Consider the following 27,723-nt stretch of genomic DNA (forward strand, 5'->3'; position numbering starts at 1 on the left):
GATAAAAGCCTGGGTTGTGTCTGATACTTCCACATGTCACATTATTCTGAGAACCGGGAAGAGTTTCTTTTAGAATGCTTCATCCGGTTCTTGGACGGTTATATTTTTATCTCCGGAAGAAAAGCAAATCTAATCATCTTCAAGTCCGTTCTGAAGTACAGTACATTACAACTTAAAACATTAATGCATATTCACCGATTAATAATAATTTATATAAAAATATAATTACCTATCACACCGATCGCTAGATTCTGTGATGCGGATACACCCTGTTTGTTACCGGCAGTACACCGATACATGCCCTTGTCAAGATCTCGTTGAACATTGTTGATCAGAAGTGTACCATTAGGAAAGATATGCTGACGACGGTTGATGGGCAACTTCTTTCCATCTAATAAAAACAATGAAAAGTAGAAATTTTACGTATATAAAATTGAAACTACGAAAAAACTTATTGACAAATGAACCGAGTAGATTCTTCAAAAGATCTGGAAGCATAATCTACAAACTAGAAAGCGAATTATTATTACTTTACATTCGTTTTTTAACTAATATATAAAATCGATCCGTTGAAGCGATTGAATCATGCGGTTCAGCCTATTAGGCACCTCCGTCAATAATTAGATTTCATCCGAGTCTATTCGAATAAAATTTTTCGGGAGCATTCATTGATGGTAATATAGGAACGTCGGATTTCCCGCCATTTTAACTGAAAGTAATGATGTCTACTTGGCGGAGAACCCGAGGTATGTTTTTCACGGGAATAGGGTGCGTTTTCAGTTAAATTTACAAGGTGAAGGAGAATATTTATTGAAAAATACGTAATAAAAACGGGGTTTTCGGTGAATGCGAAAAATACCAGAAAGATACGTTAAATAACAAATAATGATTTTAATGATTGTTTTGCGGTATACATTAAAAATAACAGACTGCTGCTGACATCATGGAGAATCCCGTCTCTTATAACATGAACTCAGCTGTCAATCATTAGCTTAATATATATTTATATCGTTGAAAATTATAAAAAATTCAATTATCTAATAATGACATTGTTAAATATAATATTATTTATTAAACATAATTATTATTAATTAGAGAAAAAAAAAGAAATTTGAACGAGTTATTTTATCAAACAATTATCTAACTCCGATAATATAGTATTCTGTACGAATATTCTGACGAATATTCGCTGAAAATGAGTCGTCTATTGATAGTGCCTTTCAAAGTATAATTAAACAATATTTTAAATTAAAAGATAAAAAAACAAGCTTTAGGTAGTTGTTTATGCAAACAAGCATGGCATGTCTGTTTAAATATTCACTCTATCTAGATAAAGAGAAATATAGTCTAACAGAGGTAGAATATTCAGTCGACTCGTATTTATATATTAATAATTTAGATAATGATCGCAAAGTTATATATTTAAAAATAGATTATCATAGTTATCATGAAAGTATCAGTCTTATTGATAAATATTTTTTATACGATGTAAATGATATAAACTAGTTGGAAAAAAATTTCTCAACGATTTGACGAAAAGTTTTAATCTTAATCAAATTATTGAAATTAATATCTGCTTAAATTCGACATAATAATTTATTATTTTAATTGTTTAATATTTCATAATTAGAAACGAAATGATGAAGGAAGTGCGACAGAAAACAAAGTTCCTCATCAACGCAATGTTGGGTTACGGATTCAAAAAACGAAGTAGGCACGGTTCTTTATTACCACTATTGAATGTATTGTATGCGATGATGTAATTAAAGAAAAACAAGGCGATATTGTTGCTTATTTTGCGACAGGTTGTCATAATAAAATCGTTTTTATCCAGCGCAAACGTATTCTAAAATACCAAAACAACTAATACGAGACAATTGCAATTTTTGTAATATTATTCAGACAAGATGGTCTAAATTTACAACACATTTGATGATGAACATGTAAACGATGAAATGTCCTTTGACGATTTTAAATCTTTATGCGATCAGGTATAAAATTCGAATCGGTATGGTTTTCTAGTTATCGATAAAGAGAGTGATAAAAATGAAAGTCATTATAGAAACTATATCGATAAATTTTTAATCGTCGATTGAACGCTACATTGATCGCAGCGTTGAACGTGAACGCTTTCGCAAATAGACTAATAATTTGAATTTTAATTTTTTACATTATAGAACAATGTATAAGAAAGAGAAACAAATGGTTAAAATTGATAAATTGAATAAAGATTTTAAACGTAAACATGCGGCTTTCATGTTGGGTTTAGCCAAAGAAGATACTTTATTTGCTAAACGCTTTAAACCGATAATAGATCTTATAAATGAAATTAAAGAAAAATAGATAAACCAAAACCACCAACTGATGAAGAAATTGGCATAGATAGAGTAGGACGCAAATCGGGCGGTAGATTGTCAGGTAATTTAAAAAACATCAAGATAAGTGTAAACAGAGTTTGTTGGAACAAGATTTAAAAATTTCAGATGATGATGATAAAGAAGTAGGTGTAGGACATTCAACCATGTTATCTCAACATACAACTATACCAGTATTTGAAGATGAAGAACCCGCTAAATATATAATGCCAGACACTTCATCTACACAAGTTTCTGATACAAAAGAAACAATTACAAATGATTCTAAAACAATAGAAGATATAAAACCACATTTAGTAATGTTAAAAACAGGTTAAAAGTATCATCGGATCATGTATATGGTGTGAAATATGATAAAAATACAGATATGAGCGCATTAGGAAATAAATAAATAAAATTTATAGATGATAAAATTTATTTCGGCGATATACGAGTAATCTATTCAGCTACACAAGGTCTTTTTGAGTTGTTAGTTTATAAAAATCCAAACCTAAAAAAAGTTCACAAAACGGATATGCAGATTTATAGAGATATGTTAAATCATACTGTTGCGCACTTGACAGATGCCGGCACCGTAAAACCGAATAAATATTTTAAACATAACGAAGTGATTAGAAAGCTTTTTCCTCCAAAAAGAACAGGTAGATCTGTTGCACCAAATAAAACACCATTCACATCTTTTAGCGGTAGCGAACTACTGCATACTCAATTTAATTATAATCAAATTTATTTATATTGGGATAATCCAAACGAATCGGTAGCTGATTGTATACACTCGTAGGCGAATATGACCCTGGAAACAAGAGCGTTTCAAACGAAATCATATCCATAATTAAAGAATTGAAAGATGTTGAATTCAAATAGATTATTCGTTTTTAATTTAATTTTTTATATATAAAAATTCCACGATTAGGTCATAAAGGACATCGAAAAAAGGAAAACGAGGTCTTCCAGGAGGTAGGGTTTTCGTTAACAGCCGATGGAAATTATGATATAAATCAACATAGAATGTGTAATGTATCTGATCCTATTGACGATGCAGATGCGTTGAATTTTAAACGAGCTAAACAAATGTTTGACGAATACACAGATAGTCTCGTTGAAAAGTTTGTAGGTTTAGAACGATTAAAGCAGGGGATAATAAATCATGATATAAGCACAAAAAACTACATAGAGGATGAAAAACAGAAGGCTGCAGAGGAAACTGTAAAGTTTATGAAAGATGCATTAGAGCCGCTTAAAACACAAATTACAAAGTATATAAACGATGAATTAAATGGTCGCATTACAGAGGATCTCGTGACCGCTAACATCAATCTATCTATCTTCACAGACTAGCTTTCACTATTTACAGCTTTCAGGGCTACTAAAAAATTTCAATTGCGTGGTTATCACATCGGTGTTGTTCAAGAAGTGAAAGAAATAGACTGTGGAAAACTTTGAAATCTTGGATCGTGTTTATTTCAGCGATGAAACATGGTTTCACTTGGATGGCTACATTAACAACCAAAACTGCCGAATAAGGAACATTGAAAATCCTCACGCTTTCATGAACGACCATCACATGCATGTAAATTGGTGTTTGGTGTGTGATTTCCCGGAGTCGTGTAAAAGGGCCTTTATTTTTTGACAAATCTGTAGATGTTGTGGTTTATCGCAACTTAATCGAACAGTTTATTGTTATGATAGATTTACACGAACGAGAATGTTGGTTCCAGCAGGATAACGCAAGGTGTCATACTGCTAATGAAACGCTGGATATGTTACGGGAATTTTTTGACCGTCATTTGATATTATAAGGGTTGCGGCATCCAAGATCCCCAGATTTTACACAGCAAACTTTTTCATTTGAGGTATTTAAAAAGTGTAGTTTTGAAAAATAATCTTCATACACTTGACGAATTAAAGGCTAACATTGAAAGTGAAATTTCAAACATTACCAAAAGTGGCTGCAAATGTTATGAAACGTGTGTACGAACCTGCATCGGGATCACAGGAAATCATTTTGAACATCTATTGTAAAGTTATTAAAGGTGATTTAAATATTGTTGTATAAATATTTTATTAACATTAATATTATTGTAATAAATTCACATCGTCAAACAAAGGGGTTGCGTCCTTTTTGAAACACTCGTTATATTTCTTTATTTGGGACCCGGAAAAATTTTCGGAGCCACATTGAGTATCTCTGTATTCAAAAGGGAGAATTTACGAAAAAGTGAAAGAATCTTAATATTTCGTTTTACTTTTATTTCTACTCAATTTTACTATTAAAAAAGATCTCGATGTGTCAATTAAGCGTATATATCTACGATCATTTCCAGAGCTACGAATTCTTCTTAATGATCCGCTCTCTGTGTACATGAAACAAGTGATTATTTAAAAAAAATTTTTAACGATAAAATTACACGATTAACCGCTTTTACAGACTTATTCGATTGGAAATATGTTCTAAAAAAATGGAAAAATATTACACACGTCAACAATGGAAAAGTTGTTTGAAAATGAATAATTGATACTTATAGATTTTTGTGTGCTGGTTTCGGGAAAAATAGTCAAAAAACCATCACTTACCATTTTTTCATTAAATCAGTTGTTTTAATATTTTCAAATTGATAATCAATCCACAAGCAACCTTTTCCACAGCATGAACTGAATGACCACTTAGTCAGAAAGTTAAGTCTTCCTAAAAATTCAGCAGAACTTTTAGGGTCTAGAGTAAAAGAAAAAACTTACTGGACCCTGGCATTTCTTTCTTATGGTACAGAAACAGAGAAAAAGTCTTTACTCCGTATGTCTCTGAAGATGGAAGATTAATTTATTGTAACAATGTTCCTAGTGTAATGGAGCAGTTGAAAATAAAGTATGACGTGAATGAATGGAGGCTGCTTATTGACTCATTCAAAACAAACCTCAAAGCTGTTATTCTTCATAATGGCAAAATATGCTTCAGTGCTGGTAGGATACTCCGTGTATTTGAAAGAATGCTACGAAGATTAAAAATTACTTCTGTCTAAACGGAAATATTGCAATCATGAATGGATAATATGTGGTGACCTAAAAGTAATTTCTATGCTTCTTGGGCAGCAGGGAGGATACACCAAATATCTCTGCTTCTTGTGTGAGTGGGACAGCCGAAATAAGAAAGAACATCGGACCAGAAAAGAATGGCTTAGTAAGATATTATTAGAAACTAGGAGCAAAAATGTAATACGGAAAAGTTTGGTTGATCCACGGAATGTCCTCCTACCTCCACTTCACATCAAATTGGGATTGATGAAACAATTTGTAAAGGCTCTGTTTAAAGAAGGAGAGTGTATTAAATAAGTATAAGTTTCCTCAACTATCAGAAGCCAAAGTGAAATAAGGCATTTTCACTGGTCCAGATATTCATAAACTTTTTAAAGAAGAAGTCTTTCAAACCAAAATGGAGGACATTGAAAAATAAGCATGGAAAGCATTTCATGAAGTCGTAAAGAAATTTCTTGGGAACAATGAGGACCCAAATTTTAAATGTGTAGTGGAAAATATGCTAATGAAATTCCAAGACTTGGGTAGTTCGATGAGCTTGAAGGTTCATTTTCTGCATTCTCATGTTGATTACTTTCCCGAAAATCTTGGTGCTGTAAGTAAAGAACAGGATGAAAGATTTCACCAAGATATAAAGGAAACGGAACGCAGATATCAGGGAAGGGGGAATGTGAACAAATTATAGACTACTGTTGGTGCAACCATAGAGACGATCCGCAAGCTGACTACAACAGAAAATGTGGCCTAAGAAGGGTTGAAAGGAAAATAAAAAGGCAGTACAAGTCTTCGTAGAGGTAACAAAATGTACTGAAATTTTTTCTTTAAGTGCTATTACTTTTTTACAAATGAAAAGGCACCAGTCCTCAGGTTTATGAACGTGTCCTAAGTGCAACATAAGCTCATCAATGTTTGTGCAGTAAGCCAAATTATTTTCATCAATAAAGTATGAGAAAATTCGTTTTGTCGGCTTCGAAAGCCCGAAATTTTTGTATTTTTTTAAAAGTAATTTCCAACCTTGCAGTCTTGATCGTAACAGTTCAGCTTGATTTTTTGATAATTTTAAATCCCTAACCAAGTCATTTAATTCACCTTGTGATAAATGATGCGGCTTATTGGAAGATAATTCAAAACCAAAATCATTGTTGTCTTCTTCAGTACTGCCTGATTCTTCACCGCTGCTTTCGAAACACATTCACAGGTGGCTCAGGAACTGGAATAATTTCACTGTGAAGTACAGGCCTGATTACAGATTGGAATGAAGGATATTTTAGTTTGTTTAGATTTTTCAGAAATTCCAGACACACTTTTTAAACAAAAGTAACAATCGGTTACATGATCCTTTAGTTCACGCCAAACCATAGGTACACCAAATGACAAAGCCTACCATGTACCTTTCAGCCATCCTCCTAAATATACAGAACAATTAGTGCATACTATATGAGGAGCCCACGTTTTATCCTGATCACGAAATTTACACCGAAAGTACAAATGATATGCTTTTTTAATTAAAGGTGTAATGTTTTTTCTATTTGATTTTACGGTAAACTCACCACATACATAACAAAAGTCATCCACATCATTTACACAATTTCGAGGCATCATGACACTGCACTGTTAATCTTAAGACAACAATAAGACTGAACAAAATTAATTCATTCCTAAAGCAAGTGCTTAATACAAACAACACAGCTGTGTTTTCAGCTACATGTTTTGACCTGCACATACATGATTAATCTTGTCCATGAAGGCTCACTCTTCAGTGAATGAGATAACAAAATACAATATAGGAGCTTAAAATGCAACTATACGTTGAAAAATGAAAAAAAATCCTTCAATTAAAATTTGACAATTTTTCAAAAATGGTGGGCGATAGAAAGATTCTGAGTTCATATTCGTTTTCAGCATCAACTTGTAGGTTCAGCATCGCATGTTAGGAAACAAAAATTATGTTTATCAGTGTAATCAATATACATAATCGATTGTAAATATACGTATATCTACAATTGATTTCTAATATTAAAAATATTTAAGTAAAAAAGCAAACTCTTACTAGTTATATTATTTAATCAATTCGTATAAAATAATAAAATAACTTATTTAAAAATTAGGCTTAAACTCTATCGTCTTATATGACTCTCTAAGGTGAAACAACGAGAAAAGGTGTTCTTTGAAGAAAAATATTACTCTTGAAAAAATTATAGCCGATTTACAAAATTAAATACTTACCTTTTTCCCAAATAATCGCATCTATCGGATAACCGGCTACAGGGCATGCTATATATAACGCTTCACCGGCTACTGCAGATACATTAGGCATTGGACGGACAAACGGTGGTCCTGAAAAATATAAAATATTGTAATCGTTAGAACCAAAATTATTGGAAAATTATACACAAGCCGATGCATATTAACGCGGATTTATTTTTGGTTTCTTTCCGTTTCAAGAACATAGAAGCTGACAAACCATCAAATCAGTTATTCGATTAGAACTGTTTCTTTAACACGCGTATATGTTAATTTATCTAATAATTCAGATAAAGAAACAAAAAAACAGCCTTTCACAGTCGAAAGTTCTGAGTTTAAACAACAAAAGAAGACAAAATTCGAAGACGAAACTACATGTCGTGAGTATGTCGCATTCGGAATTCTACTACCGCTGATTAAAAATACGTATTAAGGCGATGCGGATGAACGGCGTCAGTCGATTAATACGTCCGTTTTAGAACATTAATAATATAACGCCGTGTTCTATAGGAGAAAATATAAAAAAGTAAAATTTATATATATTAACAAAATAAACGGCATATTACAAGTTCATTAGTACAATCGATCTTTAATTTAATGCAAGGTCCATCACTGATGTTGTATTATTAAGGAAACGATCAGAATTTTTTTAAATACATTGTATCCACGTTAGTCCGACCTAATTTTTATTATGGATCCGGGGATATATACGTTTACTAATACTAAAATTTCGTAATTTATCAAAGAGTGAATTTCTCGGGTTTGTGGCTCGGAGTCATTACATTTTTTAGGAGCATTTAATGATTAAATAAAATGCATCTAAAATTTTACAAAACTACGATTAAAACTTTCTTTAGACTACGAGCGTCGTATAATACTTACGGTAAGTCTTGTTTTCTATAAATTAAACCTCTTAACTGTTTTAGTCGGCAAAAACATTTTACTTTTTACTTTGCTAGTAGTACGATTACATTTTGGTAACCAACCGCTAAAAAGAAATTTTTTTTTTTTGTTTTTTTTAGTTAAACGTATTCTAAAATCGAACGAGTTCGTTCGGTCTCACTATTATCCTGACTGTAGGCCGGTGAACGACAGCGAATTTCTCTAATTTCTCTCGGAAGGTTGAATTCGCTTGTACTATTTTTGGTCGATGGTTTTACGTTGACTATTTTAGATATGGTTTTGGCTTAACCGTATCACCGGTCCATATATAGAGGTCTTTCATATACCGCAACGTAGGTCTTGAAGTAAAATTAGTTCGACTTCACCTAATAATTTTGATGTAACAACAAAAAAGAAAATATCACAAATTATTAAATTAAAAAATTATCACCGAACTTATAATAGATGCGGATGATTCTGATAATTTGTAAAAATTAAAAATTTTCTGTTTTTTTGTCGTTGTTCGAACATGAAATCTGAGAATTCAAAAGTATACGTTACTGTTTAATTCTATTTCTAACGTGTTATTCACACGAACTCGGGAAAGGAGTTTCATCTTATTTCGAATCTCGTTTGAAACCGCGGTATTAATTTAATAATACGTAAAAAGTTTTTTAATACTCGTATCATCCGGAATTTGAATTAATTCGTTATTTTCTGCACCTTTAGGAATAAATTAATAAATTTTATTGAGAATTACTCGGATAGAATAATTTTCCATATCGTTGGAGTTTCATAAATTACTTTATTTTTACTAGGTTACGAGTACATAATGATGACCTACCGTAAACACGCATCTGGGCAGAATGTGAAACGAAACCGAGTCTGTTTGTAGCAGTGCACTGGTATATTCCACCGTCCTCGATTCGAACGCTACTAATGTTTACGTGGCTTATAACATCTCCATGAAGCGTAACGTATTGCCCGATAACAAACCTGCAAATGTAAACAAGTACACGTTAGAATGAAAACATTTGTCTACATCAGTAAACGTCGCATAATATAAATATATGTTCTCGTGCTTGTATTTGTATGTATAAGTGCGTACATGTATTGGTATATTTTTATTTAAGTTATATATGCGTGTAATTTAATTAAAACTTCAGTAAAACGATTAATAAATGCAAAAGACTTTAAGATAATTGTTAATAAGATAATTAAAATTAACAACATAATTAGAATTCAACAAGAAAACAACAACTAATATTAAAAAGAGAAGGATTTAACTACGGTGAGGTTTGCATTTTGAAATGCATTTTGCTCACTGTGAATTTATAATTTTACAGTAAACCGGTTAAGTGTGATACGCTCGTAGAATTTAGTTACCTGTCGATTTGAGGAAGAGGAAAACCATCCAATTTCCAGTTGATATGCGGCGTCGGGTTTCCAGTAGCGATACATTTTAACGATACAGGCGGTCCGGGTTGTAGCGTCTGATGTATAAATTTATAAACTAATTGTGGATGAGCAGCTGCAAAAGAAAAATTACAAGTTTTATTCGTTTATGCAAAAAATAATCAAAGGTCGTTCTACAATAATCGATCTCGTAGAACCGATATGCTAGAGTTAATCGAATCACATTCGATAAGTCTTCTTAACAGACTTACTTTAAAAAATAAAATCTCTTACTTTTCTTAATTTTGGTACATACATTATCTTATCGACCTTGAGAAAGAACATATATATATATATATATTGTTTTTATTCCATTTTTCAAAAATAACAGTTGCGACTGAACCATCATTACTTGAAAAACGAGCGAAAACACAAATCTCAATTTTTTTCTGTTATTACGGGCTTTAGGTTCGTCAATGATATACGTATCCATTGTTGTTTAAAATTTCAACGAACGCGTGAAAACGGTACGCTAAATGTTACGATGTTACAACGCAAGGCTTCATTTTCTTTCTGAGTCGAGTATGGATACTCAGCCTGAGTGGACGTGTATTTCTTGCTCTGCGTTTTATGCGTTTTTGGTTTGGTTTTTTGCGGCTTTTTTTATTGGACAAGTAGTGAATCATTTCGAGGTAAGGATAACGGACAATTGTGTTAGATTTTGTGAATTTTGGTGACCGGACTGTGCTGTAATTACGTTTTTTTTCTGTCGTAACGTTTTTCTCCATAAGAGCCAATGTTAAATTGGCTGTTGAGGCTAGTGAAAATAAGTTAAGACAATAGACAAGTAACCTTATCTATAATTACTTTATATTATTAATAACAATAGCTTACAGTGATAAGCTATTGTGGCTTGAACAGAGTTAAATTTATTTCTTTTGTTTGCGTTATCTCTTGATAAGAGACCTATAAATATAATATTAAGCTTTTTTATTATATTAAGACTGTGCGTGTAAGACTATACACAAGTAAGTATACTTGTGTATAGTAGTGAGTAAACTATTTACATTTAACTGCATTTGTGTGTGTGTGTTATTAACATGCAGTGTGTTAGTATATAAATATTTAATTTATAAGTTACTGGAATAGAAGTCAAGTTTAATCTTGTTATATATAGACCTAGTTTTATTGACTTTGCTTCTAGTAAGTGACCCCCTGACCCCCGTATTGGACCCCCTCCGATTATAGTGAGTGGGGTATCAAGTTAATTGGGATTGAGTTGAGAGTTAGATTTTTAACATTTTATAATTTTATCTGATTTTGCTGAATTGTGAGATGGCTGACAAATGTTTTAAAACTAAAAAAGCACTGGCTCGTTCCCCTGTTAGGATGGAAGTATCGCAGCAGGAACAGTCTGTGAGCCGATTGGAGAGCGTGTCTCCGCAGACTACACCTAGTGTACGGACGGTCCCACTTCCACAAAGAGACAAGAGAAGGGAGGCCCCTGGTGATAAGCCTCAAAAACGTAAACTAGAGGAGATTGAAGCTAGCACAGATAGTGATTCTATCGAGGGCACAGACTTTGATCAGTCGATGAAAGAAGTTGGAAATTTAGTGAAATTAGTGCATGGAAGCACTAATACTAAGAAAGAAATTAAAGAATGCGCTTTTAAGATTCTTGAATTAGCTAAAGACTTAGGAACCTCGGTGAGGGCTCTTTATGAGCTCTCACATCCGAAGCAATGTAATGAGATTCCGACTCAGACTGAATTGCCACACCAAAGTCAAGTAGTGGACATAATGGCGGATATAACATCGGACGATGATCTGATACGCCTCCTACATAGGAAATGGCCTATTGATTTATTGCAGCGTCTTGAACAACTAGAGGAATATCCACAGGAGGGTGACACGTGTCATTTTCATGACATTGTGGAAAATAAAAGCGTTCAAGAATCTAGGAGGTACCAAGCGAAACCAGGTGAAATAAAGCAAGATATCTCTACTATAATGTGTAGTGATGCTTCTACGATTCAATTTAAGCGATATACAATATTTTATGACTCATCGGAGCATGAGGAGCCATTACTCAAGACGATATTAGCTGCCTTGAAAAGAGTTGTAAGTAGTTCTGCAGTGCCGACTTTCGTTCTTCCTGGAGGCAAATTCGGGACAAGCTTACGCAAGATTATATTGTACTTGCTTCGTCAACAGGAGGGAAACATTAAGATTTATGTCCGACCAGGAGAAGGACGTCAAGAAGTAAAGCAGGTCTTAAGAACTACACCCGCGGTAACTGATAGCGGTACTGTTATTGTTAAAGCGCAGGGAAGATCCTACGCGGATTTATTACGGACTGTCAAGTCTTCGGTGTCACAAGAAGAAGTGGGTGATATTTTGTCACTAAAGAAAGGTGTAAATGATGATTTATATATTTGGGTCCAAGGTTCAAAGAAAGCTGCCGAGCTGAAAACGTTATTGAAAACCAAGGCGGCTGATCTTAAAATTGATCTCAGGTCACGTGAAAGCAGGCGGACGGTGGTACATGTTAAGGACATAGCCATGGATACAACAGAAGAAGAAATAACCACTGCGTTATCGCGAGTACTCGGTGAGGACGAAGACTTTAAATTATCGTCAATAAGACAAGCTTACGGTGAAACTAAAAACGTCACCGTAATCACGAACTTCCGGGCCGCAAAAAAATTAACGGAAAGACGGGTTCGCATCGCCTGGGTTCATTGTGGAGCGTACATAAGAGAACCGGAAGACAGATGTTTTAGATGTTGGTCTTTCGGCCACGTCTCTGCGACCTGCAAGGGTGTGGACCGTTCGCAACTGTGCTACGGGTGTGGAAAAGCGGGTCATCACAGAGCACAATGTAAAGACCTGACAACGTGCATGCTATGTGGTAAGGAGGGCCACAGGACCTGTCAGTGTACTGTTGCAAATTAAGATTTCTACAAATCAATTGCAATAGGAGCCGACAGTCATTGGCTTTATCGTGGGACACCGCTTTGACGGAGCGCTCAGACATCATTTTTGTGTCGGAACCTCCTTATGATCTTACTTCTGGAACAGGATGGCTAGTGGATGCGACAACGACAGCAGCTATTGGATTTCCGGTGTCTGGGATCCCTATAATTAGCAGTGGCAGCAGTGACGGTTTTATATGGGCCGACCTCGGTGAAATCGTGGTATTTTCTTGCTACAATTCTCCAAATGCGGGAATAGATAATTTTTTAGTATTCCTAGAAAATCTTCCCGAATTTGCGGGAACTGTAAACAGTCTAAGAGGGCGTCACCTGAGTGAGCATGTTAATACACTAGGGCTGACTTGTATAAACGGTGAAGATATGACGTTCCGTAGACGAATGTCGTGTTCGGCAATAGATTTAGCCTTTACAACGAGTACTGATATTAACGACTTCTTTGATTGGAGGATTATTAATAAAGAGAGTTTATCGGACCATCTATTTATAGCATTTGAGTCCCTATCCAGGGAAATTCGTGTAATGTCGGGAAGGCTGATCGTCTCCAAAAAAGGATGCTTACGGTTTAGGGACAGAATAATCCTAAGACTTGCTGGAGATATGTCCCCCGAAGGGTTTGTGGAACAAGTTCAAGAGGAATGCGGAAAAGCGGGGGTCTTAGTTTATCCCCGGAGGCAGCAACATGCTTACTGGTGGTCGCCTGATTTGGAACAACTACGGAAGGCAGCATGGAAAGCAAGAAGAGCCTACCAAAGATCGGGTAGGCAGAATGCTAGATTAAGGGATGCTGCGCGTGAGGTATACGTGGAAGCAAGGAATGCATATAACGCATCAATTAAAAGGGCTAAAGCCAGTTGCTGGAAGCGACTGTGTCAAGATATAGATGCCAATCCATGGGGCAGGGGTTTTAAAATTGTTACCAACAAGTTAGAAAAGAGATTACCTGCCTTAACAGACGATAAGATCCATCGTGTTGTTAAGGAATTATTTCCTCGGCAAGCGGATCCTATTCGGGAAGAGATTGTGGATAATAACTTTGAACTTCTTGACGCTAGTGAGCTATTAATGGCAGTGAAAAGACTGAAGCTACATAAGGGACTCGGGCCAGATGGCATTCCAGCCGAGATAATCAGAATATTAGCAGAGAGGATGCCTGCAGAGCTTCTTAATATCATGAATAAGATCCTGAGAGATGGTTGTATTCCAATGCAATGGAAAGAGTCCAGGTTGGCCCTTATCAAGAAACCGGAGACCGATGACTTACAAGTAGCATATAGACCTATATGCATGATCGATAACATCTGCAAACTCCTAGAGAGATTGTTGGAATTGCGGCTGAAAAATGCGATTGAAGAACATGGTGGCCTTTCTAACGCACAATTCAGTTTCCGTAAGGGGCGTTCTACGGTGGGTGCTGTTAAGACAGTTATGCGTCTGGTGGACGAAGCGGCATCGGGTACTTGGCGCACCAGGAAGATACCAATTGTGATATTGCTTGATGTGAGCAATGCTTTTAATTCGCTGAAATGGGATGCGATCCTACAAGCGTTGAGAGATAAGGATATTCCTGGATACCTAAGAAGAATTATCCAGAATTACCTGCAGGATAGGTTTGTTGTTTGTCACCAGGGTAGATCCTGCTTCCGCTTCAAAGTGACGTGTGGAGTGCCTCAAGGCTCTGTCTTGGGGCCACTCCTTTGGAATCTGGTCTATGACGGAATTCTCGGGCTGAGTTATCCTCTGGGTGTTTTCCCAGTGGCTTTTGCTGACGACCTGGCCTTGGTTGTTACTGGAAAAACTGAAGTAGAGGTATCGGAGAAGGCAAACGCAGCGATACGAATGGCAGAAGTCTGGATGTCCACTAAAGGCTTAAAACTTTCGCATGGTAAAACAAAATACGTAGTCATGACAGGTCGTAGGAGAATATCTGACATCCTAATTCGAGTAGGGGGTAATCTTGTCCAGCAACAGACTTCAGCCAAATATTTAGGGATCTGGCTTGACAAGAGGAGGAGTTTTACGGCACACGTGAATGAAATACGTAAACGAGCTGAATGCACGGTCAAAAATCTTAGCAGATTACTCGGTAATATGACAGGATCCAGAACTGCGAAGCGTAAGATTTACGCTCACGTAGTTAATTCCATCTTACTTTACGGTATACAAGTCTGGGAAAGAGCTCTGCGTGCCGACAAGAACAGAAGAGCCCTTGAAGGAATTCAACGGCGCATGGGCTTAAGAGTGATATGCGCATATTCTTCAGTCTCCACCGAGGCAGTACTCGTAATTGCAGGAGTTCCTCCGCTTAAACAACTGGCGGAGATGCGAGTGAGTATAGCATGTGGACAACCTTCTAAAGAAGCATATGAAGAGATGCTGCGTAATCGGCAACATCGTTGGGATGTAGCCAACACGGGACGATGGACACATCGTTTGATACCTTTGATCCGACCGTGGATAGAAAGGAAGTTCGGGGACATAAATTACTGGATAACGCAATTTTTTACAGGGCATGGGTCGTTCAGGTCCTATTTATGTGCGAGACTAAGGGTAGATAACAACAACTGTCCTTACTGTGGGGCATATGATTCCCCTGAACATGTAGTATTTGAATGTAACCGTTGGACTGCAAGCAGGCAATCCTGTGTAAGACGTATAGGGCCATTATCTACGGAGAATGTGGTGGATAAAATGCTACTTAACGAGGATAACTTTAATGTGATCTCGTCGTTTATAACCGCAGTTATAAAGAAGAAAGATGAGGAAGCTCGTCAAGAAGAAACCGCTCGCTGATGACGGCTTGTCGTAGGTGGAATTTCCACCTACGAAATAAAAGAGCTAATCGGTGAACTGACCTGCCGTGCCGGACATACAGCCGGCGGGCGGGGAGGCGAGCTAGAATAAAGGACACTCCTCTGGCGCGAGTCAAACTTGATTGTAGATCCGTTCCAGAGGAGTAGGTGGGAATATAAAAAAAAAAAAAAGGGCTTCATTTTCTTATCTTTGATCTGTTGACGTGTAACTCGTTACTTCGTACGTAGAAAAAGTAAGTGAAAAAAGTTTTTCTTGTCAACGATATAGACGGGAGTCCTGGGAAGGGGAAATATAGAAGTACGTTATTTAATGGAAGAGCCTTGGGCAGTGAGGCTTAGCAAAAAAATGAATAAAAACACCAAAAAAAATATTTTCTACGTAGTATAAATTTACAGAATTTTACCTAGGTCTAGGTAAGTACCTAGGGTAAGTAGGTAGTTTACCTAGGTAAGTAGATTTATTTTTATCGCTTGTGTCTAAGGAGATTAACATATTAGTTAAAAAAAAATACTGGGAATCGGAAGGATGACGGTGTACTTTCACAATAGCCTACCGGACTGGTCTAGTGGTTAACTCGTCATCGCAAATCACCTGAAATCGAAGTCGAGAATTTTAAGGTTCAAATCCTAGTAAAGGCAGTTACTTTTATACGGATTTGTATACTAGATTGTGGATACTGGTGTTCTTTGGAGGTTGGATTTCAATTAACCCACATCTCAGGAACAGTCGTCCGAAGACTGTACGAGATTACACCTCATTTACATTCATACATATCATCTTCATTCATCCTCTAAAGTAATACCTTACGGTGGTTCCGGAGGCTAAACAGAAAAGAGAGTACTTTCACAGTACCGGTTGTATCCCCTCGGCTGTAACGTCAGGAAGGATCGAATGGACAGAGGCGAGATTTAAAAAATAAATATTTTGCTGTAAATGTAAAACTTTACGTGTAAAATTGTACGTTCACTAATTTAAACGAATGAAAGCAAGATCCTTTATCACCAAACATTTTATTAAGCTAAACGCATTCAAAATGTTAACTATAATGTTCACATCACTAAATTTTCACAATATTTCATATTTTTACTTCATGTTCGGGATCGAATTCGATAGCCGTGGCTAAAAATGATCACTTTCACCTTAAGTGCAAAACATTTGATTATAATTAAGACGGCGATATTTTTGCTTTTTAAATGAAAGTAAAAACTATTTTCTTTCCGACTGTAAAAATATAACAGAAACTCGTCATCGATACTGTTGATACGACGGGTCTGATCACGATAAACAAGATTCAAAAACATAAATTTTGTTCGGAAATAAATACAAACCCCCTCTCTCTATAACAGCATTGTTAACATTTTTATTTTATTTTATTTATAAAGATACTCGTATTTATAATTATAAATTTAGAAATTATTACCTTCTAACATGATACGATAAAAAATAATTCAAACGATGAAAGCAAAAGTCTTATCGCTTTAAATAGTTTGAAGTGAAATACAATCAAAATTGTATCGATACTATTCTTATCTCCTTAACCGACCTCAATCGAGGAACGTTTAAAAATCTCGCTTAGGCTTTCGCTACAACCGCGACATTCTTTTTAATATCACTAGTAATTGTACTTTTATGAATCTCATCAAAGGAAGTAAAGATTGTTACCCCCTCCCACGAAAGGTGCTGATTAAGTGAAATACAATCTCGATAGGCGGGGTTTTAAAAAATCTATTTTCCTTTATAAGAATGCAAAATTCTCATTAAAGTCGTTTTAAATAAAATTATATCTTCTCATATCTAATCTACGAAATTAGAATTTGTGGCCTTCAAACGCAGCTTAGGTGAAATACAATTGAAAACGATCGGTACTCTTTCATCATGAGTCCAAATCATACGAGCTTTAAAAATTATCACTTTTATTTCGCTAAGAATTAAAAACACTTAGTGGTTAAAAAAGCCGTATTTTCATTAATTCAATCTACCAGAGTAAAACTTCTTGATCAAACCTCGATAAGTGAGTTTGAAAATACTACTTTCACTTCACTATAAACGGGAAACTTTTATATTGTTAAAAAAATAGTATTTTCATTAATCTCAGAATGTAAAGTTTTTTACCTCCCGAATCGGTATGACCGAGTGAATTATAATCTTTGCTACGTAAATTGTAGTACAGAAGTTAAAGGCATCGTGTGTGGCATCACATGTTTCTGACACTAGAACCAAGAAAAATACATCCTCATTCGTTTTTTCTATAGATTTTGAAAAACTACCGCCGTGTGTTAATGTAATCACAATTTGCAATATACAAATACGACTTCGCCATTATTAAAACTTTTCGCTTAGAGAAGTCGTTTTGTTCGCAAATTATGTAGAATTCCTATAGTTATATTTTTATTCCATTTAATAATAGAAACAATGTAAAAAAGTATAATCGGATCCACTTACCTCCGAGAATGAGCTGTACGGAACTCTGGGCGCTGTCGTCGTCGATTCTGACCAGACACTGATACATGCCGGCGTCTTCTCTTTGAATCCGAGATAAGAGAAGGGTGCTCGTATCTGATCGAACCGGTGGTCCTATCACGTGACCATCTTTTAACCAGGTTCGTGAGTATGACGTACCGCCTCCGGAAACTAAACAATGAAGTTCCACGTAGGAACCGACATCGGCCGTCACTTGATCGCTCGGCTCGATACTTACAGCTAACGGCGACTTCACCTAAAAGCACAAATACGCGATCGGATTAAAAGTTTTACGAATATTTTTCGTGATTTTTACGTCATCGGATAAATTTTTAACGCCCAAAATTTAATCGGTAATCGGTTTTAACAAAGTCAGCGGTAAAATTATTTGTTAATCGCATCGGAAGGATAAAATAAAAGTTTGCGAGGTACCGGTACGACATCACCGTTCGACTTTAATTATTCAGCTACCTAACCGATAATCTGATATCGCTCATCGGTTTCCTCTACCGCTATTATCAAGAGCTTATGTTCAGACCTAAGCGAAGTCGGTCAGGTTTGTCGTAAATTGATTTAGTGAAGATATAAAGAAATGACAATATTTAAATACACAGTGGAGCTAATCGCAAAAAATGTTAATCTTATACATATTATATACTTCACTTTTCTTGAGGGTTAGCGAAGTTCACATTTCTTTTCTTTAAACCGAACCGACCGATTCTTGGTTTGGCCTACTGAGAAGGAGAGTTAAATTTTACGTACAAGAAAAAAATAATAAAGTGAAAAGTCAGAAAATAGAATCAAAATTTCACTACAGCAAAACATATGAAACCAGGAGAAATAGTATCGATATTATATAGAGGATAGAAGTGTAAACAGGTGAAGCCAAGGACTATTAGCTTTAAACTAAAAATCAAAGGAAGTTAGGCCACAATCGTTGCGTGTATTCTCCCCAGCTGGGAAATATAGAGGAAGAAAAGGAAAATTTTTGGAGGAACCTAGATCGAGTGTTAATGGAAGAAGCAGGAAACAAAAGATCGTATTCGGTGGCTACTTGAACGGGTACAGAGAAAGAAATAGGTTGTAGAAAAAAGTGTGTGTGGACGCTCGAGTTTCAGCAAAAGGAATGAAAAAGGCAAAAAGTAATAGATTAAGCAATAATCTAAAACTAATGTTTGAACACCACTTTTTGTGAACATTTAACTGTTTAAATTTATTGTTTAGTGATAGTTTACAACCGTACTAAAAAGTAAGAAAACAAACTTGTTACTTATAAAAGCGACTATAAAAACGATTATATTTTCTACGTACTTTCCCGTAGAATACACCTAATGAAAGTGAAGAACTGCGACGCTGTAAAGGGAAAAATAGAATCAGTATAACACAGAATAATAGTAGAAAACCATGAGGTAAAATGTTAAAGGAGAATGAAGATTCCGATATAGAATAGCAAATAATAAAATGGCGAAGAGTAAAAAGATCAACTAAATTTAATGACAAAGTGTTAAAAGAAATCGTCACTAGAAAGTTTAAAAGAAATACTGAGCGATATTTAGAGGAAAGTTGGAATAGGGTTATTAGGGAAAATGTCAGGGGAGACGCCACCACAGATGAGAAAGAAAAATCTTGGAACTATCGGCACGTAAATTGGCACAAAAACGTTTAGCATTCAGCAAACATTTGGCACGGTACTAAACCGACTGAAAACATTGTCAGTTTAATACAGATGATATTTATAACCAAAAACACATACGATGCTATCTAATTAAAACAGGTTTAGTATCCCAATTAATATTATTATTTTAAAGTACTTTAAATAATTATTTTTTCTACTCACTTTATTGCTGTAGCTCGCAAATTCCGAAATCGCTGTCGTCGGTAAATTCTAAACAGCTCGTGAACGATTCTGAATTCACATTTATCACAGAATTATCGATGTGCAAATCACAAAATTTTCATTTTCAATGTATTTGTATTCAACGTTGACAACATGTTCGCAGACATTGCTCCACTCGGCTTCAGGAACTTAATGAAATTCCTCTTCAGCTAACTTAAGAACGTCCGACATGTTAAAAGTTGTATTTCTTTTAGCTGCTTGCTCTTTCACTTGACTCCAAATCATTTCAATGGCATTTAAGTCAGGGTGATAAGAGTAGAACTATGTTACCATAATTTTCGAAAATGTCATCTATTAGAAATTTCTTTTGATTTTTTTTTTTTGCGCAATTTTATAATATCATAAGATTGTCTTCGTCATAGTAGGAGAACCGTTAATTCGTTGTTCGGTTAACTATTTTATCACATTGCTTTTTAAAAACTTTAAATTTTGCTGCTTTTGTAGCAGAACGTTATGATACGATGTGTTTCTAGTACAATGACCAACCGAGGTGATAAGTTGGGAATACACCTCTCCCGTAACCGTTTCGTGTACTTTTCGAAATCCATCGATTTATGATAATCCGCTTTCTTATTTGACTCATACATAAGTAAAGTATTTTGAATGAATCCTTTATTACAGCCGGCATGAACAGTCATTAATACTGAGCCCTTGGATACTGGTGTTTTCAATCCCTCATGAAGATTTGTTGTGTCTACCCACGATTTTGGTGTCGCATGACTACTGTGAATGCAGGTTTCCACTAAGTATACAATCGGTCTTCCTTCTTCGTGAAACAGGTAAATTTATCTTAGAAATTTAATTTTCTGCAGTTTAATGTCATGCCGTTCTCAGTATTTTCTGATTGTCTTCTGTTGTTTTCCACCTAAATCCCATTTTACGTAATATTCTCCCCAAACGATTTTTCACTCCCTTTGAAATTAATTTTACTTTCGCGGGCTTTTTGCATAATTCTCTTCACAGTATTTTTTTTTCTTCCCTTTCTACACCACTGCGCGGGGCCAAAGTATTGTACTACACAGGGGCGTGTCCTTTAACTCAAACGGCTCTTCCCACTTACCGGCATGGCAGGTCAGGCCGCCAGTTGGATCTTCTGTTGTTATTTGATTTACCTACCGCAGTAAGAACAGCCATTGCAGACTGCCCCACCGGTGTAGATCTAAATGTAACCCTCAAAAAATCGCACCTCAGCAGGAAGACGCAAGGGATCCAATGTCCTCACACTTCTTCCCCATCACCGACCCAAGCAAGCCCGGACGAATGGCAACTCCATGAAAGGCTAATCATCAACCCCCCCCCCCACATCCTCAAACGTCATGAAGCCACAGCTACTCACGGTCCATCTCCAAACCATCGCGGGATTTTCTCATCAGTATTCTTGAAGCAAACTTCTCAACTTCATCCCAGGCCCGCCTACTGAACAACATGTAGTCGTCCATGGTTCTCTCCGGAGTAAGCCAGAATAATCCAAGCTCCTGTTTCACACCATCCCATCTATAACATTATAGATTTATAACATTTAACATCTATAACATCCCATCTATATCATTTTTGTATGATCGGGTGTATCCGGTAACTCAAAATACCTGCAGGCAGAGGTAGCACGCTTTCCAAATCGACACAGGTATCCTTCGAACTTCCCATGTCCTGTTAATAGCTGGGAGAGATAGAACCCCACCTCCCCGAAGCTACGCATGAATCAATATTATATATAATACGCCGAGTCCATTCCCCAGTAGGCGAGGCATTCCAACTATCTTGCCAGTCTCTCAACAGTATATGTCTGGCTTAAGCTTTAGGCATTCCATTGTATACCGGAAAGAGTATTTGGGCTCTCAACAAAACTAGAGGAACACCCGCAACGAACTCAACTGCACTACGAGAGACCGTGCCGCAACAATACTAATGGCTGCTTGCCGTTGGATCGACGATAGCCTTTTAGTATTCTTTTCTTAATCAAATGCCTTAATACAGGCAGATACAGCGTAAAAAAGCCACTTACAAAATAAGACGCCTCTTAGACACCCTCGGTCCTCTGTGATTTCCCATAAGCTGACCGAACCTAAACACAGAAGTCTCAGCACTTTCAAAAATCTTTGCCATATGAGTATTGAAGCGTCGGTTCTTATCAATCCACACTCCGAGGTATCTAGCACACCCCGATGTGCAAACGGTGATCTCTCCAATTGTAACTCGTATTTCACGGATCCTCCTCCTTCCCATAAGGGCAACCACCGTGGTCTTGTGAGGAGCCAACTTCAAGATAATCACCGGCCGTGGAACACAATCAAAATCATTCCTGACGTCTAGGAGAACCATTAACGGTATTCTCCGTCGACGCCGGGTGCCCCCAGCCCGATCTTTCTCCCATTCAAGGACACGCCGGATAGCATCCACGGTCGACCCCCCCTTCACAAAGCAGTATTGATTAGAGGTTAGGGCAGCTGAATCCACATCTCCTTCCAGAGTCTATCTACAATTATCCGCTCTAAGAGATTAACAACAGTATTCAATAACGATATAGGACGATAAGCAGTTCGACCATTTTCTGTTACGGCTTTCTACGGCATCAGCACCAACAAGACTCTTTCCACCGTCCAGGAAAACTACAATCTTGTAACACATCGTTAAACGCATCAAGGACAACCAAAGAGTGCCGTGACATGAACATCTTAATGATAGACCCCGGAACCATATCCGGGCCCGAGCTTTTATCAGGATAAAGCGAAGGCCACTCCGCGTAACTCCTCTACAGTGAATCGATTTGTATGAGCCACTTGTATTTGATTCCAAGCCGACTCTGCCACTGGAAAGAGATCCATCTTCACAGTAGGAACGCACTTTTCGGTTACATAAAATTTATTTATTAAACGCTTCAATGTATCCGTGTCAAACGAATCTAAATTGCCCACAGTACTGGGGTGATTTTCACATTTTCTCTGCGAAACAAACATGGATGGCTTCTCAGTTTTATTTGATTTCCCTTCTGCTATAATTCTTTGGACGGCTCGTTTTGATAGTTTTGTCGCTTGAAAAACCGTATTCGGCACTCCAGTTATCCTCACTATTCCGGTTCCAATAATGTTTTGTAAAAAGAAATTGTAAATGTGGAATACAATTTCCCTCACCTGACTATGAGTTACTGTACCTTTTCCTCCTAACTTGGGCATTTTAAAAGAAAATAATTGTACTGAATATTAAAAATTAAATGAAAAAACAAACAAATAGTATATTAAATCACTAACAGCTATTCACTTCATTAAGTAAAATATATACTGCAATAAATGTTTCTAGAATTGCCACTTCTTAGAACATAATTATAAGCGATGTGTGACATATGATTCTTCACAGCGCAATTATTAGAGTAGATTAAAAATAAGTAAATGAAATTGTTAGAATTGCGTGTTGTGTTTACAACAATTCATAAGCAGCACATTATGTACGTATAATTTATGAATGATTCTACTATTATTAGGAGCTATACAACAGGATGTAGGCCTAGATCACATCTATATATAATTTAGAATAAAACTCAATAATTACATACGCACAGCAAATTTATGACACCTGTTTTTTATATATTACCATACCACAAAAGACATATAAAAAATGACAATGTTTTTAGTTTATAACAGAAGCCAATGCATGCAAAATGCTAGTACATAGACTTTCAGTCCCAGCGCCAACATATGTGCCGTTACATTTACAAGGTTTAAGTAGAAGATAGATGAAACATTGTTCTTAAAAAAAATGGAAAACGTCCGGATCCAGTCGCCAGATAAATGGTTGATTTAGAGCAGATCCTTTTCGGGATATGAAGACCACGGTGTTTATATGTATTTTATGAGATTACTGAATAGATTGTGGCAACGGAAAAACATCAAAGAACAGAGGGAAAGTATAGTTGTCCTGATTTATAAAGGAAAGAAGGATGTATAAGTGTGTGGAAACTACTTAAGAAAACAGCTGTGATGTAGCATCGCTGAAGACGTGTGAACAAATTATAGATGAAAAGTGATATGAGGCAGAAGACAACAGTAGGAGAGAAGACTTTATGTTTAACGCCTGAAAGGGGGCAACAGAAGTGATATTTTCTTCATCGCAAAGGTAGACAGAAATATAAGTAGAATTTTACATGTTCATTTTATACCTTGAGAATCACACGATAAGAGTATCCAGACTAGAATATGGAGATGTATGAGAAAGGAATGCCTGAGAATTATATGAGGACTACGAAAGAAATGTATACATGACTCGGTTCAAAAGTAGAGAACTGTGACAGAGAATTTTGCCATGAATGTCAATCTACATCACCTATCAGCATCTCCAGAAACTAGAGGAATGTAAATTTATTTTGGAAGTCGGCTGTATGAAAACAAGCAGGGAAAACAGAGTTTGAGATGTAGAAACATAAGGAAAAGTTATTTATTCAACTACAGAGTGAAAAAGGGAAAAGTTACTGACAACAAATAAAATTAAGGATCTAGATTAAGAATAAAATAATATATATATATATATTATAATATGGGGATTTTCTAATCCTCTTCACTGAGTCTATTTCCAAGTGCTGGATTAGGAAAAACTCAGTGAATATGAGGGTGTTAGGAGTGAAATAAATATCACGTACAGGAAAACAACAATTACTAGATGTTAGGCGGCATGCTAGCGATGGTCTTTTTCTACTGTTAGTGTTAGCTGTATTTGTGTAATGAAAGACCCGATCGAGGATACTTAACTGGCAACGCTTTATTTTAACGTAGAGAATAAACCCGATAAAAGTTTTATAAGTTAATCGTGGGCAGTGGAGATATTTAGACGAGTATTTTTCAGAACTGTTGCGATTTGATCTTTCATTCCTAGAAGACATGCTGTCGCAACTTGCATCATTCTATGAACACAACCTTAAGAACCGGTACGGATTAAAACTTTGCTGAAAATCAACAATTCAAGCCCAGAAGAATTAAAATTAATAACTACTGTTACAATACTTCACCAGCGTGCATTGGCGAGAAGAATCAATACTTAGATTTTCACGTTAATTAGCGCTCAACAACATCCATTTCTACACTGTGTAAAAAAATTACTGCTGTAAAAAGTAAAATACATAACTCGTATATAAAAAAAATAAAACATTATGGTAGAACATCAGTACAGGATAACGGATCTGTTATTTTAATTGTTAGAAAGCGTTTTGCTCCATGGCTTACGTTTCACACAAATGACTCGTCCGTAATCTTCAAAATCGATTTTACCATCGTGAGTCATTTGTTTTAACGCGTTCACATCTATTTTGAGTTTTTAACAAGACTATGTGACATGAAGGAACTGAAATTAAAAACGCAACCACCTACCGATTGGTTGAAAGTTGGTCAATTTAATATTAAATTGACCGAGCAGTCACAAACTCCTAAGAGTAAAGTAACTTTAATTCTGTATTATGGAACATGCTGTCATAGGCTCTCTCCCAGTTTAATCCCAACCGCCTTTTGGGGTGGGGGGGCTACCATCTTTAGACTCGACCGATTTTATTGCTATCTTTCCACTCACATTCCTAAAGCAATTTCATAAGACCATGATAAATTTATATATTTTAAAATACGTGGATTATTATATTCCATATTAAATAGCTTAAATGCTATTACTCTTCATGTGCTAGTTTACTATATAGGTTGTGTATACGACCGAAACTTTGCAACATAATCAAGCCATAAAACCAGATATTTTGTGGATTACATTTACGATTGCATTGAAAACTGTAAGTTTTGTTTACCTAACAACCCATTTATAATTTCTCAATCTTTTTTATGCGTTCTATTTTTATTAAATATTTTCTTATTTTTTCTCTTAAAATGTTTATTAATTATTATTTCTACATATAGATTGCATTTATTTTTAATATCTCTTTAAATGTTTTGATGTGTACAAGAATTTGAATCGCCTTTTTAGGGGTGTAATATTTTTTTTTGATCTGTTAGACTAAATGACATAACATACATCATGTATATCATATAAATGTTTCCTGAGTCGTATGTATGTGTACGTGGTACCGGTGAGTTTGCCTGATTGATTTATTTATTTTATCATATGATCGTTAGATTTTCTGGTGCCTATTCCGATGGAGAAGCCTATTAAATAATCGTCCGCTATACCTTATTATTCTGACTTCTGTTTGTTACAAGATATAAGTATACGGAAATCTGATCGTTAATTAATATTTTTTTATTGATGTCGGTCTCGTATCGAATCATAAGACTGCTGTTCAGACTCATTTATCATTTCCTCCTCTCATTATTTTATAAATAAACAAACTAACTGCCTTCTTCTTATTCATGTAAAGTATATAATTTGTTATAATTCAGTTGGCTTAACAGCTGACATTTTAGTTAGAAAATTGTTATTTTATCATTGTATTGTTTAGTCTTTATTGAGTGTTCATGCATAAAAAATTACATGTACATTACATCATATTTGTTAACAATGTAATAAATTTATGGACTCTTTAAAGGCATATAAAAATATAAAGGAATAATATCTCAGTTTATTAATACTGAACACCAGCGAGTTATATACAAGAATAATTTACTCCCAACCAAGATCTATACCAAGGCGGTTTTTATTCGACAGATACAACCTTACAAAGTAAGAGTTCAAACTCTCCGATTCTCTCAAGTGACAACTTTACATCCCAGATCCTTATCAATTTAGCTGTATTTTTAGTGTCTTATTACCACTTTTCAAATTCCTCTAACAAAGTTTATCTCGGTTGTGGTCTGTGTTTTTTTATCTATATATATAAAATAATATATCGTGAGTTATTCATAATCAACGCCCAACAAAACCTACTGAAGAGAAATCGATGAACATTTTTATACGCGTTCTTACGGTGTAAGTCAACACTAAGAAAGGAATTTTTTAAAATTCCGAGTTTAAAGGGTTAAAATGGAGTAACAGTGAAATTTATTTATTTATTTTTTTTTAATTTCTCGGTAAAAAGCAGATATCAACTTCATTTTTGGTGTTTGTAATCTTTACGTGAATATTTAAAAACCGATTTCTAAAGTTTTTTAAATTCGATCGCGAAAGGGGGTGAAGAAAGGTAAAAATATTTCGAACAATAATTGCACATTTTCCCTGCGACAGGGTTGCTAGTATATTTCTGTAACTCTTAGAACATGAGCAATTAGCGAATAAACTGTTATATGTATCCGTGGGCGCGCACGCACATACACAAACGTACACATGCACGCTTCTTTGAAATAAACAAAGAAATATAAATCACATTACCTGTAAAGTAAAATCGAAACGTTCCTCTCCAGCAGTGTTGTTTGCAACGCATACCCACTTTCCGGCATCATCTTCATCGGCATGAAGGATTACTAAACATTCACCGATTACAAATATTCGATCGTCTTCTGTAACCGATTTCATCTGCTGATTTTCTAGCCGATACCATCTGAAAAGAGTAAAGAATCGGTCAAAGAAATTCGATATTTGAAACTTTATAATGGAATCATACGTAACCGGTTTTGTGTCCCCGGTGCACTCTGACTTAACAGCTATTTATGAACAATGTATTTCACTCTTACATTACTTCTAAACAAATATTTAAGAGGAATTAATGTTTCACTATCTT

General features: G+C 35.6%; 2 protein-coding genes across 4 annotated transcripts in view; one reads left to right on the top strand and one right to left on the bottom strand.

Moving 5' to 3' along the window:
* Window positions 1-27,723, bottom strand: part of LOC142323063 (cell adhesion molecule Dscam2-like) — a 300,598-nt gene that overhangs the window by 170,901 nt on the left and 101,974 nt on the right. Inside the window, exons 6-11 of the mRNA XM_075362191.1 lie at window positions 27,375-27,543; window positions 18,176-18,449; window positions 9,918-10,062; window positions 9,376-9,527; window positions 7,632-7,742; window positions 230-391 (exon numbers count right to left, since the gene is read on the bottom strand). Coding sequence (XP_075218306.1) covers window positions 230-391; window positions 7,632-7,742; window positions 9,376-9,527; window positions 9,918-10,062; window positions 18,176-18,449; window positions 27,375-27,543 — 1,013 coding nt within the window. The remainder of the gene's footprint in view (window positions 1-229; window positions 392-7,631; window positions 7,743-9,375; window positions 9,528-9,917; window positions 10,063-18,175; window positions 18,450-27,374; window positions 27,544-27,723) is intronic.
* Window positions 1-27,723, top strand: part of LOC142323062 (serine hydroxymethyltransferase, mitochondrial-like) — a 288,888-nt gene that overhangs the window by 41,057 nt on the left and 220,108 nt on the right. The gene's annotated exons all lie outside the window — the stretch shown is intronic.

The sequence above is a fragment of the Lycorma delicatula genome, chromosome 4, assembly GCF_047948215.1.
Source record: "Lycorma delicatula isolate Av1 chromosome 4, ASM4794821v1, whole genome shotgun sequence".
Taxonomy (NCBI): domain Eukaryota; kingdom Metazoa; phylum Arthropoda; class Insecta; order Hemiptera; family Fulgoridae; genus Lycorma; species Lycorma delicatula.